General features: G+C 50.6%; 1 protein-coding gene across 1 annotated transcript in view; it reads right to left on the bottom strand.

The window, feature by feature from the left end:
• Nucleotides 1-14,657, bottom strand: part of LOC147733821 (protein KTI12 homolog) — a 448,752-nt gene that overhangs the window by 160,768 nt on the left and 273,327 nt on the right. Inside the window, exon 5 of the mRNA XM_086959025.1 lies at nucleotides 9,827-9,906. Coding sequence (XP_086815151.1) covers nucleotides 9,827-9,906 — 80 coding nt within the window. The remainder of the gene's footprint in view (nucleotides 1-9,826; nucleotides 9,907-14,657) is intronic.

The following is a 14,657-nucleotide window of genomic DNA, read 5'->3' as shown; positions in this document are numbered from 1 at the left end:
AACTCCTTGCGGGCAGATATGGCCAGGGGCTCAATCGCGAGAGCAAATAGAAGGGGGGGACAATGGGCAACCTTGTCGGGTGCCCCTCCCCAACGTCCACTCATCAGAGCGGGCTGAACCCAGTCGCACTCTGGCTCGGGGCGTTCTATAGAGGACCCGTATCCATTCCCGAAAGCTGGGACCAAATCCCATCTTGACGAGTACATGCATCAGGTAACCCCAATGCACTGTATCAAAGGCTTTAGCCAGGTCAACGGAGACCAGCACATGGGGAGTGTCCCGCCCCCGGACCTCGTGCAAAATGTGGTTCAAGCGGCGCAGGTTCATCGCTGTATTACTACCAGGCACAAAGCCACATTGGTCAGGGTGGACAAGCTGAGCTACATGTGGGGCAAGGCGATTGGCCAACAGCTTGGTCAGAATTTTCGCGTCCGAGTTAATCAAAGTGATAGGACGATACGAAGCCGGGTCTGTGCTGGCACCACCCGGTTTCAGGATCATACAAACTTCACCCTGATTCAAGGTGGGCGGGAGGTCACCCGTGCGTAAGGCTTCATTGTAAACCTGTAAAAGGAGGGGGGCCAGGGTGTGCCCGAATGTATGATAAAACTCTGCAGGGAATCCATCCCAACCAGGGGTTTTGGCTCGTGGGAGGGCGGCTATCGCCGTAGAAATCTCACCTAACGCCAGTTTGACATCGAGGTCTTTTGCCGCTGCCTCAGGGAGGGTCGGCAAGTCGAGGTTTTCGAGGTATAGGTGGTAAACCTCCTCAGATATAGACCGATCAGCCTCATACACAGTCCGCAGGTGATCCCGTAGAACTGCGAGTACAGCAGCCTCCGAGTGGACCATACAGCAGCCTCCGAGTGGACCATATCGCCATCGGGCGCCCGCAGGGCTACTATACGCTCAGCCGTAAACTCCCGGCGAAGTATCCAGGCCAAAAAACGGCTGGATTTATCCCCCTCTCGATGCAGTCTCTGTCTATATTGGCCCAGCGTAAATCTATCGAGCCGCGTGAGTATATCATGGATCGACCCAAGGACTAGGCCCTCCACGCGTTGATCCGATGAGTCCGGTTCAGGGCGGGCCTGGACGCGCAGGAGCTCAGCCTCCGCAGTTTGCAAGTCTGAAAGCAGTTGTTTCCTGACCCCGTACGTCAGGCCCATGCACACACCGCGGACAACCGCTTTCAATGCCTCCAATTTAGTGGAATAAGACAGGTCACTTTCCGCCCAGTTAAGGTCCAGATAATCGGATAGGGACGTTGCCACATGGTCCCGGGCTACCTGGTCTTGGAGCAGATCAGTCGGGAGTCTCCACGAGCGGGGACGTTCCGCCTGGTCAGGCCAATGCGCCACACACGTGACCGGAGCATGGTCCGACAGGTATCGGGCCTGGTGTGTGACCGTCAACGTGAGGGAGGAGGGGAGATTGGCCGCCAACACCCTATCTAGCCTACTGTGAGTGCCATGGGTCGGGGAATAACAGGTGTAAAGCTTCTGTGTGGGGTGACACGCGCGCCAGACATCAATCGCCCCGATATTATGCATCACGTCCCGCAAACACGCCGTCATACGGGGCTTAGTTCCCGCCCGAGGTGGATTACGATCCAGTTCATGGTGTAGGACACAGTTAAAGTCCCCGCACCAAAGGAGGGGCGCGTCAAGGCTAGGAGCTACCAGATCCTGCATCCGGGAGAAAAATGCCGGGTCATCTACGTTCGGCGCGTACGTATTAAAGACCAGAAGGACCTTATCGTCCAGTCTGAGCTTCGCCAATATGTACCTGCCTTCCACATCCGCATCAATATATTGGACAGTGCATGGGACCCCAGGGGCCACCCAGATTAGGACCCCCCTAGCGTATGTAGAGTAGGAGGAGTGAAATAGCTGGCCTCTCCATTTCTTGGCCAGTCGCTGCGCACCATCATCATCTAAGTGTGTTTCCTGTAAACAAGCAACTGAAATCCCATGACGTTTCAGGAAGGTGAGGACCCTGTGTCTCTTAGTGCACGTACCCAGGCCACGCACATTCCACGTCAAGAATTTAAACCCCATGACCACCATTCGTGCCCAGCCGGGCAGTAGCGTACACACAGCCTAAGCTGTCGCCAGGAGACCCTTGCCACAGGGAACTTCAAAAATGCATCACATAAAGCAGGCGCCCTGGTAAGTAGGGGCAACATGCACCAAATGCCAGTGCCATCATTGTCACATCCAAAATCCAACCCCCAACAATCCCAACATACGAAATTCTGACTGGAACCCCCTCAAACCCCCCACCCACGAGCAATAGGACAGCAACAACCAGAAACGCCACCCCGCCCTTCCCCCGCCAGTGCCAGGATGTGCACAGCCACCCCATTCAACACTCTCCACTCACACTCACACACACAACAGAACAACCCAACCCACGCCCCCTCCCAGCTCCCCAAAAGACCCAATGAATCCGATCTGTGGACCCGGACAGCTCTCCCCCCCTAAGTCAGCAACGCGGGAGGAGCAGCCCATACTCACAGCTCCCAGCACTCGGTGCACACTCAACCCAGACTCCAAGTACGAGGTACCGAGCAGTGAACAATTACTCGCAACATTCAAGCTGAACGAGCAGAGAACTAAAGAGCTAGCGGGCCATAGGGACCCACACAATAACATCAACTGCACAGCAGAGTTAGTGTAGACAGGGCAAGGATCATTCCAAGTCTAGGGTCTGCAAGGCAGTCTCCGGGACCACTAGGGTCGCAGAGTCCACGTTCACCGGCGTCTCCTGCAATGTGTCCGGCACCAATATGTCACCAGGTGCAGCCTCACTGTGCAAACGTTCCCCAGATCCCCCAGGCGAGTTTTCCATCAGGATGGCCCCGTCCGGACCCACCGTAGGCCGAGTCTCAGGAGGACCACGGGATCCAGAGCGACGATTCCTCCTGCCACGCCGTCGTCTCTGCGGCCTGGTCCCCCACACATCTCGCGATCCCCCTCTCTCACCCGGGGGTAGATCATCTCCTCTGATCTCGAGCCACTCCCATACCTCTGCCGGCGTCTCAAAGAAATGTGCCCGGCCCTGGGAGAGCACCTTGAGCTTAGCGGGGTATAAAAGCATATATTGTAGCTGCATGTCGCGCAACTTCTGTTTGACCCCCAAGTAGGACTTCCTTTGCTCCTGCACCTGCTGGGTGTAGTCGGGGTAAATTGAGATGCGACTGTTTTCAATCATGTGGGGCCCCAGTTCTCTCGCCGCCTTGAGGATGCAGTCTCGGTCTTTATAGTTGAGGATTTTTGCAATGAGGGCTCTAGGGGCTTCTCCAGGATGCGGAGGGGGCACCAGGGCCCTGTGGGCCCGCTCCACAATAAAGACATTGGACAATCCACTCGGACAGAGACGCTCACGTATCCAAGTCTCCAGGAATCGTTCAGGGTTTCCTGCCTCCAGCCGCTCCGGGACCCCCAGGACTCGTATATTACTTCGGCGCGCCCTACCTTCTGCATCCTCGGCCCGTCTCTCCAATGCTCGGGTAGTAGAGGCAAGTTGAGAGAGTGACTTCTGTAGGGACGCTACCTCCCCCTGCAGTTGAGTGATGTTGCCCTCTGCGTCCGAGACTTTATCCGCCACCTTGTGAAGGTCAGTCCTTAGCAGGTTCACATCCACGGACACCGTCTCAATCTGGCGTTCCAGGGCAGTGTGTGAACCCTGGATAGCCTTAAGAAGTTCCGCTCTGGACGGCTCCGGCGGCTCCCCGTCCCCATCTCCCGCGCCCGTTTGGCGCGTAATCCTCTGCGGCGGCAGACGAGGGGTAGTGTACTGCGTGATCGTGTTGGGTTGGGTAGCCTTAGATCCACGGCCAGTCCGGCCCGTCATAGCCGCTGCGCCAAGGGTGGATGTTCCCAATGGGGCCCCCACTGAAGCCACCCAAGCAGGGCGGAGTATGTGCCACCACAGCGCCGAAGGAACCGGGCAAGCGGTATACGGGTCCACAGGATCAGGTCCACAGTGGGCAGTGCAGGTCACAGAGTGGGTGCCACCAGAGCGCAATGTCACGAGCCCACTTCCTCCACAGAGCAGGGCAGAGCGGGGCACAAATGCACTCCTCTATCTGTTGCCACCGAACCCAAGGGGCCGCCCAAGACCAGCTCCAAAATGGCGGACCGCCGGGGGAGGGCCGGTGTTCGTCCACGGACCCAGCAACACCCCTCCGTGAACTCCCCCGACGTCCCACAAGTGCCGGATATATCGATCTGCTGCAGGGCACAGGATACTGCTCAGCGGGAGGGGGCACAGGAGTGGCAGAGTCACTGTATAGAAATCCCGGCAAACACAGAGCAGTTCAGGGCCCCCACACGCACCCTCGCGCCACAAGGGGGGGGCCAGGGCAGATGGGATCCACAGCCCCCACTTCCAGTCGAAGGAGCTCTGCCGTCCGGCCGTGTAGCGCTATGAAGCAGAGAGGGGGCCCTACGCACTCCAGCCCAGCGAGGCCGCGCAAGATGGACGGCACCTTCATCCTTTTCCCCTCCTCACCGCATCTCAGCAGAGCCGCAGTCCTCCGGCGCCGCAGTCTTCCGATCCTGGGACGGGGATCCTAAGCAGGGGGCCGGCGGGCATCCGATGGCGCACCGAGGCTGGGGTCACCACTTGCGTCCTCCGCTGCTCGGCCCAGTGAGTAGGCCAAAGCCGCGGCGCCGCGTGAGAGAGCACGCCGGCGCCGCCGTCAGGAGCAGCCAGGCCACAGGTCTCGGCGGATTGCCGACCACGGGTCCGTTCCCCCAGGCACAGGAGCTCGGCGGGACTTCCACCGCCTCTCCGACACGCTTTCTCGGGGTCGAGAGGGTCCGGGCAGGAGAATTGAAAGGATTACTTCGGTCTTCGGGACGGAGCTGACGTCCTGTCGGCCATGCTGCTTGGCCACGCCCCCCGTTTATATCTAATTGTTAACCACACACCAGTATAGTGTGCTATGCAGTTGGGCGGGCTTGTCATTCAGGGTGGCCTATAATTAGAAAGCCTTTCCAATATTTTTGCGTCCTCCTATCTTTTCCATGTATGTGTAAAACTGAGTTTCTCATTGTTGTACATTCTGCCTCCACCCATTTCTTGGTCTCCCTCAAACTGTTTTTTTTGTTGAGTGCTATAGTTGCTCTTCATGACATAGCTACCCAACATGTTGCTACCAATGTGGTCAATTCTGCACACTTGATCATTCTTCTTTCTTTTGGCTCTAGGCAGCCAGAACATCATGCTCGCCCTCAGAGTACAGCCTATTCTTCCACCCACTGCTGTTGCTATTATTTGAGTCATATGTTTCCAGTAGTCTAATAGATTTGAGCACTCCTAAAGACAGATTATGATCATCTGTATTTAGACCCTCACGTCTGAAAGATTAATCTTTAATATCCCTTTCTTTCTGAGCTTCTTGGGATGAGCTAGTTTTGATGAAGAAAATTTAATTGTATTCATTTGAACAGGGCAATGATGTCCGAGACACCTCTAGGTATTTGTACGCTATACTAATTGCATAAATAAATAAATGTCACTGCTGGTAAGTGTAAAACATCTAGGAGGGCTGCCGTCGAGTAAACCACTCTCTTAGAGTTCAAGGCAGTTTAACTGCCCAAAATGAAGCCATTTTGATCATGAGCTAAGACAGACAGCAAGGACAACAATCTGTTTGCTAGCACCTTCCCCAGGATTTTAGAGAGTATATTCATCATAGAGAGGGGTCGCTTCAAAGTCCTATCAAAACTATCACAGCTAGATTGCAGAATCCCTTCTAGAATCTCGGTCATTAGCAGAAACTTGAGAAATGTTTGAGCCTGGTTCTAGACATCCAAGAGCGGAGGAGCCAGCAGTCTTTTGTACGGTGAGTAAAATTTGTTTGGCATGCCATCTCACCCTCCATTCTAACCCTTAGTTATCACTTCTATAGCTTGAGTAGTTTCAGTTAGGGGTGCCTCCAGAGAAAATCTTTGATCTTCTGATGAAATGGGAAGAGCCTGATATCCTTGGAACTTCAATAAATGTGCCCTATATCTCACATGGTAGCGCATCCCAGGAGGTGTAGTAATTAACAAAAATTTACTTTATGTTGGTCTGTGCATAGTATAAACTCCGGGTTATCTCCTCATAGCATCACCCCTGGAATTTGGAGCACATTTGAGGTCAGGAAGCTTGCTAACAACCTGCTTGATCGATCACGCCCTCTGAGTTGCTTGGCTGTGAATTCCTTGAAAGCAAACCGGGTTCAATCTAGGTTTGATCATCTTGTACCTTTCCCTACATGCTAGTAATCTATCATTGCTCTTAATGTCAACCCCAGAACCCAGTAAGCATGGCAGTCTCTCTCCTGAATACTTCCCTCTCTAGCAGCACTCGAACCCCAATTACTATCCTGATACACACTACCCGAATCATTAGCTTTAACACTTGTAATTCAGTCAGAATGCTCCGTACTGTTCCTCCACGTTCCCTACAATAGTCCACATTGGCATCCCTCACAAACCCCCAAAAAGCTGCATCCCACAGCGCTGCCACCTAAAGTTTCCACGTGTAACGCTAACAGGCGATATACCTCAGCCCAGGTTAACTTAAGGCAGCCAAAGGGCGTTACTATTTTGCATATGTATGGAGCTTCAGCCACGAGTTCCATATTCTGGAAAGTTTCCAGGTCATCTGTGTTGCCACTAATAACCAATGTGCTGTCTTCTAAGCCACTGGTCACAAATTAAGCCCAACGATTCATGTGCCTACACTGCTGCAGCAGCCCTCTCAGCTTGTGTAGATTAGCGGATGGTCTGTCAACTTTTGTGTTTTTATCCTTTGTTGCGGTCCGGATTTAAATCTGTTCTGGGATGACCATTAAATAGGGCTCCCAGAGTTTGTCAGAGCTTCCGGCTATTTCCATACTGCTGATGTATCAGTGAAGATGTGAGATTTCACATTGTAAGAGACTTTCAGGTCAGCTTGGAATGAAAATATGTACTTCAGGTGTAATTCAGGGAGTTGTTTCTTAACTTCCAGATATGGTCTACTCTATTGTTGCACCACTGGAGTGCAATCTGGAAAAATCAGTCATTGTGCATCATCAATTGTGTACGGGCCATCTAAGCCAATATGGAGCGTTTGTGGTGCCCTAACCCAAAGAACCAGGCTATCAATAATGGCTAAACTGTGTGCCCCTGGGCAATTGCTTTCCTTCACTGTGACTCCTTTTCCATGATCATTATAGTTTATGGAAAAGGAGTCGCAGTGCAGGAAAGCAATTGCCCAGTGGCACACAGTTTGGCCATTATAGATAGCCTACATTATATTTTATGGAAAAATGAAATAATTGTTCATGAAGCAAACTGTTTAGAAACCACTCTTGTATATTGTTTAATGTACCATAATGCTGCACAATCTATAAAAATAAAGGCCTTTATATAGGAGGTTCAAAACTCCTTCCATGGCATGGTAGCCTTCCACAGCCTGTCAACTGGTAGAAAGGCTTTTGTCCCAGCATGGGCATAGTCTGTTTCATAGCATGACTATGATTACAGTCAGTTAACCCCACACCCTGTGAAAAATGCTGTGCATCATGCCGACAGTGTCACACATCGCATTGCATGGCCTTTTCAAGGAGCAGAACTTGAAGAAAATTGTCCTGCCTGCTCACTTTTTGGCAGTGCTGGGGTCATCTCTTCTAGCAAACTGCAGAATTATGTCGCTTTGGCTGTAGTATAAACGTTCAAAGATTATGGACCTGGCTGGCCCTTTGGATAGCAGTAGTCATAACATGGTACTGTGCCTGTTGAACTGAGAAGAATTGTGTCTGGAAATAGGATGCAAGTGTTGAACTAAGTAAACCTTCCAAAAAACAAACACTGCTAAAGCTCTTAGTTCGTTCAGTGAGGCCCCATATCTGAACGTTGCTCGTCATAACTTTTCCTACTGCATCTTCGGCCCAGTATTCAAGGAATGAGATTTTGTCTTGCATGTTCTCAAAGTGCTTTTTGAGCACTCACATCTCGTTTTCAGGTTTGCTTCGGCTTCTGATACTAAAACTGACAGTTTCATCTCATAGATTAACCCTACATCATGCACTAGAGTGTCAGAGCTGCACGAGTATGCTTTATATTGAGCAATACAGATTCAATATGTCAGCAGTTGAAGTTCACCACTTGCTTCCATGCCCTAATCTTCAACTGTCAGCTCCCCCCTGTCGCTCTCCCCTGTCTCTTACCTCTCACCTGTCTCTTACCTTCTCTTGCATGTTCTGTAATCTTCCACGCATGTCTTCGCTTCCTCTTTCTTTCTGAGAATTACTTTTTCTCACTGAGTATTTCCCTCGTACGCTCACCTTACCCCCTGCTCCCTCCCTTACTCATATAGCCTGTTATTTACTTTCGCTCAGTGGCACTGCCCCACTTTCATCCATTTTTCCCTCCATGCTGTAACTTCCCATAGGATTGCCACCTGGCCACGTAAATAGCAGATATTTTTAAGTAAAGGCTGGTTAAAAAAAACTTTGGAACTCAACAAAAGCTCATAGTTATTCTTGTTTGAAATACAAGGTCCAAGCAGTTGATAAAAGTATATATCCAGGGCCACTGGAGTTATGCAAGTGTAAGCCGGTGGTGTTTTTCGCATAGTTGTATATTTGCTGCATTTGTCACAAACTATAATCTGCCTCAAAATCTGCAAATTTTAACAGAAAAAAAATGTTTTAGCTTAAAAGGTTCAAAAGGTACTAAAAACACAGCAACGTGTTGCCACACAGTGGACGTATCTTTGCAAATGATGACTGGTCACCTTTCTGTTGTTTAGTTCTGTATTTGGGATTAAAACCGGTATTAATGAGATGCAACCAATGCTTAGACAGTATTGACAAGTGTAAAAACTACAAATTAATATAGTAATGCTACCACAAAATGTGAGGCATTATGCCACATAATTAGCCCTTTCTGCCCAATGGTTGTTGCGCGCCTGTTCCAAAGAATAGTTTCTAAACTGGTGTCTCAGCTTAGGTACTCAATGTATATGGCAGATTGTACATAAATATGGAGTCATGGACTAGCTTGCAACACTGGTGCACTGCAACGTAAGGAAACCTATGCAAAATGTTTAGCAGAACATGCGTTCTGGTGGGTTTGCGTTTCAAATTAATACTGGAAGCTGGGGGGCGATTCAGGCAGGAAAACGTGTGTTTATGTAGCAAAAAAAGCTGCACAAGATACAAAGCATGTGTTGTTCGTTTTCCGGAATTTAAAGGACTCAAAATGTATTAAAGTGGATGTAGCAAATGCAAAGATTCTCTATTATTGATGAGAGGCTCCATCTTCATTATGCCCTCAACGCCGCTTCGGCCCGCCAGAAGGTATATTCATTTTTATAATATTGTTTTACTAATTCTTTAAATTTTAACCTCATGCGAAATGTTTAACTCGGATGATAAACTAATGTATATTGTATACAACTTGTTTTGCTGAATTCTTAGAAACCAGTTTAGAAAACAAACTTAAATCTTGAATGTATAAAGTTGGTAACTAAGGAATTCGATAAAAAAAAAAAAGCACCGCCACGGCATTTCTACTTTTTGCAACAGAAGAAAGCAGAGTTTGTCAACTGGGCAATTTGGAGGGGTGCGTGCCGATCTAGTAAATGAACTTTAATTGAACAAGATGTCTATTGTCGAATCAATCACTTTTCAAAAAATGTTCCGCAGAGTATATCAATCGCTTGATAGGTCTTTTTGTGAAACTGACAGCCCGCTTGGAGGTTATCGGACCGAAAACCAGAAAATGACTTGCAACAGAAAAAAACTGTAACTTGACAAAATGACTGGCATGCTTACATTTCCTGCGAGTACTGGTTCTCAAGCTCTCTGGCGCTATTCCACGAGGAGCTGACTTCAGGGGCTGTCAGGCAGTGAATCTATAGAACACAAGAACAAAAGAAAATGTCTTAAACTTTATGAGTGCTACCGCATAGGGCGACCGAACCACCCTCTGCTTATTAAACATGAAGACAGGATTCTTAAACCACAATTACTAAAATAAAAAAGAGAAACTTCAATAGTATACTAATGTACGAGTTACTTACCTAAGGTAAAGATGTACCTGGTAGAGACGATTCTAGCCACGATTCGTAGAACCATCCCCAGGCGTGAGACTGGATCCGGAAACTTTTTGCCACAAAATCCCTGAGTGCCGGGGGCGGGGCGGCTCCACACGACTCCGCCCATGCGTCATCCGCGTATGTGACGTCAGCGAGGTCACATAAGCCCCACCACGGTGCGCCCACATCAGTTTTCTTCTGAGAACTTTTCTGCACCACAACGCGGAACCACCAGACAAAAAACTGTGGGAGCATGGGAACAGTGTGCAAAAGAGTAGAAAAAGGGGAATGGAGACAAGCAACACCATAAAGAACAGTACCACAATGCAGTGTCCAAAGGCAGGGGCAGAAGAAAGAGCAGAGTCCTGAGCAGAAACCCTGCCAGTACGTAAACAGCACCCCCCCCCCCGTGCCCCGGAGGAAAGGAACATGCGTAAAAGGTCACGACACATGTAGCAGGCCTACCACCCCGTCCAGAAACAAGGAAGGGGAGCCAGTCCCAAGGCAGACAGGAACAACAAACCTCCAAGCCACCCCAACATAGAGGGCAGCCATCCCAACATAGAGGGCAACCACTCCCCCAAGGAACAAGGGCAAGACATGGCCAGATGACCCTTATTCAGAGGTCAGCAGAGGGGCCAGGATCCCCAGCAGCAAGAGGAATGGAAGGGAAGGGGTAATCCCATCCTCTAAAAAAGAAAGGAGGAGGAATGACCCGCAACAAGACTGAGCCACCCGTCAAGAGCAAAAGAAGGCACTCACAGGAAGCACAGCCCCCCACCGGGAGGCGAGTACCAAAGACCAACCCAAGGGTCCTCGTAGAACGGAAAGGAAGGGCGGGCCGTGAAGGAATCTTCGGCTAGAATCGTCTCTACCAGATACATCGTTACCGAAGGTAATTAACTCGTACATCTGATAGAGACTACTAGCCGCAGATTCCTTAACGTAGAATAGAAAGAAGGTAAGCACACCATAGACTGAAGGCAAACGACCAGACAGAGCGGCGCCCGCAGCAATAAGCTCCTGGAAACAGGAAGAACAGCCGGGGGCCCCAGGAAGACCGGGCAGGCTACGCCCAACAAAGGGAGAAACAGAGCCATCCCAGCCTCAAGGACAGGAGGTAGAAGGTGATGAAATGCCCGGACACACAACAAGGGGTCCGCGCACACAGCCTAAAGAGGCATCAGCAACATACATAAATGCTATGGAGAGCAGAAGCCCGGAGGTGACCAGAACTCCCTCACAGAGCTCAAGCTATATAACAGCTACCACTGCCCCACATAGGGTAAGGCAAATCATGGTACCCTCTTTGGAAGGAACTTCCGCAGCAGAGGAAAAAACGAAAGAGTCACGGGAAAAAACCCAGCGGAAGGCTTGTCAAGCAGCTCAAGAGAAAAACAGAAGGCCTAATCTCAGGGCAAATTCTGTGCAGGTAACTCGAGCAGATAACACACAGTCAACAAAGGGCCGTCCAGCAGCCAACAAAGCCACAGTCCCAGCAACGAGGACTCGAGTGACCATATAACACACCTTACAGCAAGGGCAACCGGCCCAAAAAAGGGCCCAGAACCAGCTCAACTCAGCAGGGGAAGGAAGAGGAGGAGGAGGATAAGGTGGAGGAGGAGTAGGACGAAGTCCTGCCAGGAACCTTTTGATGGGAGAGTCAGCCGGGGCATGGAATAACAGGCTGTCATCGAACGGAAGAACAATCAGCCGCTCGCGAATATTTTCAGTGAACACGCCGTCCTGAAGCCAAGCATGAAGACGGAGGGCGACTGAGGAAGCCATGGCCCGGCCCAGCACCTCAGATGTGCAGAGCGGAGCGGAGAATAAACGCCGCTAGCTCCTGGTCATCCAACACATGATGCCGTAAATCCACCTGAACCGTCTCTTGGGAAGCTGCGGAGCCCAAAAACGCAGCCGAGTCCCACATACAAGAGGAAGCCCTAGCCAACACACATAAGGTGTTAAGGGCCCGCAGGGCAGCGCTGGTCGAGGTGAACACGTTGTGCCCCCAAGAGTCCAACCAGCGGGCCTCCCAGGACGGAAGTCAAAAGTGTCTGCAGGGAGGGAAAAGTAGTCCGTAAAAGTGGACTGGAGACAGAGGAGTGGAGGGAAAGACACGCCGGGTCACGCGGCGCCGAAAGGTGCCGGTGCAGAAGGTGTTGAGGCACCAGATCCCCTTTAGCGGGACGCCTCCAAGCCCCCGTCAGGGGAAAAAAGGAGCGAGCCCTCAAAGGGAAGCAAAATCTCCCTCCCACCAGTGCCCTGGTGGAGAACTGCCAAGAGATGCTCCGCCGGGAAGTGAGCAATTGTGTCACCCATGCGCAGAATGCCCTCAGCCGTTGATACCGCGTGAGCGAAAGCCGCACATGCCTCCGTAGGGCTCCGTGGTGGAGAAAACAGCTGCTCCGTGGGCGACAGCTGCAAACTAAGGCGGCCTGGCCAGAAGCCAAGCATGACGGGCAAAGGCCAGACCTGGAAGTCAGAAGGACCCGAAGAATGGGGGACCTGCCGCTCCTCAGACGAACACTTTGGCCTCGAAAAAAGGCGGGGAATCGCCCTTCGATGATGCTGGTGAAAAAGACACCACACGGCCTCCTGCCCCCGGGGAGGATGACACCAAAATGCACCCAACCTCCAGAGAAGAGGGAGCATCCGAAGACTAATCTGTGGCACGACCCCTGTGCGAGAAAGGCCAGGAGTAGGACGTGGGGACGCCATCCAGCCTCGAACCAGAGCGGGACGAGGATGGTCCACAGACTCTGTGGCCCCGCCCGGACCAGCAGGTGCTGGCACCGTGGCGACGGTGTACCGTGATCCTCCCCTGAGCACCACAATACAAATGAGGTGAGGGTCCATCGCCAACATAAGAAGCCCGCACGACGTGCAAGTCTTAAAGCCCTAAGGCATTCGCACACTGTTACACATAAAAAATTAGACAATGAGAAAGAAAAAGGGGCCCCAAACAGGCCCGAGCAGAGATCGGATCCAAGTTGCCTGGTCGTACTCGTGTGGTGCCCCGGGGGCGCAGGGATCCTGTGGCAAAAAGTTTCGGGATCCAGTCTCACGCCTGGGGATAATTCTATGTTAAGGAATGTGCAGCTAGTAGTCTCTATCAGATAATCTAATATGACCTTGTGGCTGTCTTGGTGTCTGGTCCATGGTGTACTAGTTGGATTAAAGTAAGTCTGCATATTTGCCACTTGATGAAGTACAAACCTTGGCTGACACGATACTCAAATATCTTTTTAGGGATCCTGGGAATTGGTTTAGAAACTGCAAGACGTCGATCCTCTGAATCACGTTTTAACCTATCTGATTTTTCAATATTCAAACGTGGTGTTGTTGAATCACTGTATTGCCTTGTGTGCCAGTTACATCAGATGTCTAAAAACTCAAAGCAACTATAAGGAGGCACACACTGCAACAGGAATTTGGAAGTGCTGAATTTAGAGGCCTAATCTCAGCTTAAACAGTGCGATTTGGGGAAAAGCACTTTAACTCTTTGTACCTCTGTTCTGCATTACTGGGGGAAAGGAACTTGCAAATTTAAGACAGACACCGCACACTACATTTCAGATCCCGAAGAAGCATTGTCTATTAGGCCTTATCCTAAAACCCAAAACAGGAGAAACTCAATACAACGTTGCTTCCCGGGGTCTCCTCGTGGGGAAATGCATAAAAGCCATACACTGAATACCACCTTGAGCCACTACTTACTCGGCTTTGATGTGGGACATGAAGGAATGGGCCTTGGCATAGGAGAGACGCATGAAAGAAGTGCGCACCGATGATAGGGCTGCTATCCCTGCGGTTGTACCATTGTTGTGAGTAGGCGACACTACTAGTATATAAGGGGTGTAAGAATGCTTTAGTGGCATGTGTTTCGTCTTCCTTCACCAGTTAGCCTTGATGATCTGCTTTCCCTTATTAAGCTCAGAGATTGTTGTAACAATAATGATCCAAGATGCCCACTTATTATTCAAATGTTACCCAGTAACAGTTGGCGGGCCACCCTAACCAACAACCCTCCCCCGACATTTCCCCCACATCATGTGCAAACTGAATGTAATTACTGGCATCGCTGAGCACCAATTGCATAACTAAGCAGAGAATTAAAGTCCTCTATTCAGATCTCGTAGTGTCGACCAGATACATATTCCCCCTCTCCTCTGGGACCCTGCCTCCGCCCTCACATGAAAAGCTACCAGGGGACCAGTCATGCAGCCAATCCGGCCCACATGCTTGAGTGCACTGTGTGTGCACATGCAGCAGCAAAATGTCCTCCATGAGAACCTGCTCAATGCGGTCAAAAGGGATGGAGGAGAGGTAGTACTGCTGGCACCAGTTTAAACAGGTAATGCAGTCAGTGGCAGGGCACACCTCAGCTGCCCTGACATTTGTTTACCGAAACACACACTGGCAACCTGCTGACTTCATATACAGCTGACGCAGTACGTTTGGACACGGGCCATCTCAGGAGTAGGGAACGCATGTTATGCTGCACTGTCCTAGCACTGCATATGCTACACAGTCTGCATGATGGGCTATTGTGGCTTTTTTTC

This window comes from Lissotriton vulgaris, chromosome 2_1 (genome assembly GCF_964263255.1).
Source record: "Lissotriton vulgaris chromosome 2_1, aLisVul1.2, whole genome shotgun sequence".
Classification (NCBI taxonomy): Eukaryota; Metazoa; Chordata; class Amphibia; order Caudata; family Salamandridae; genus Lissotriton; species Lissotriton vulgaris.
Note: the sequence above shows the minus strand (reverse complement) of the source record. Positions and strands in the feature narration are given on the sequence as shown.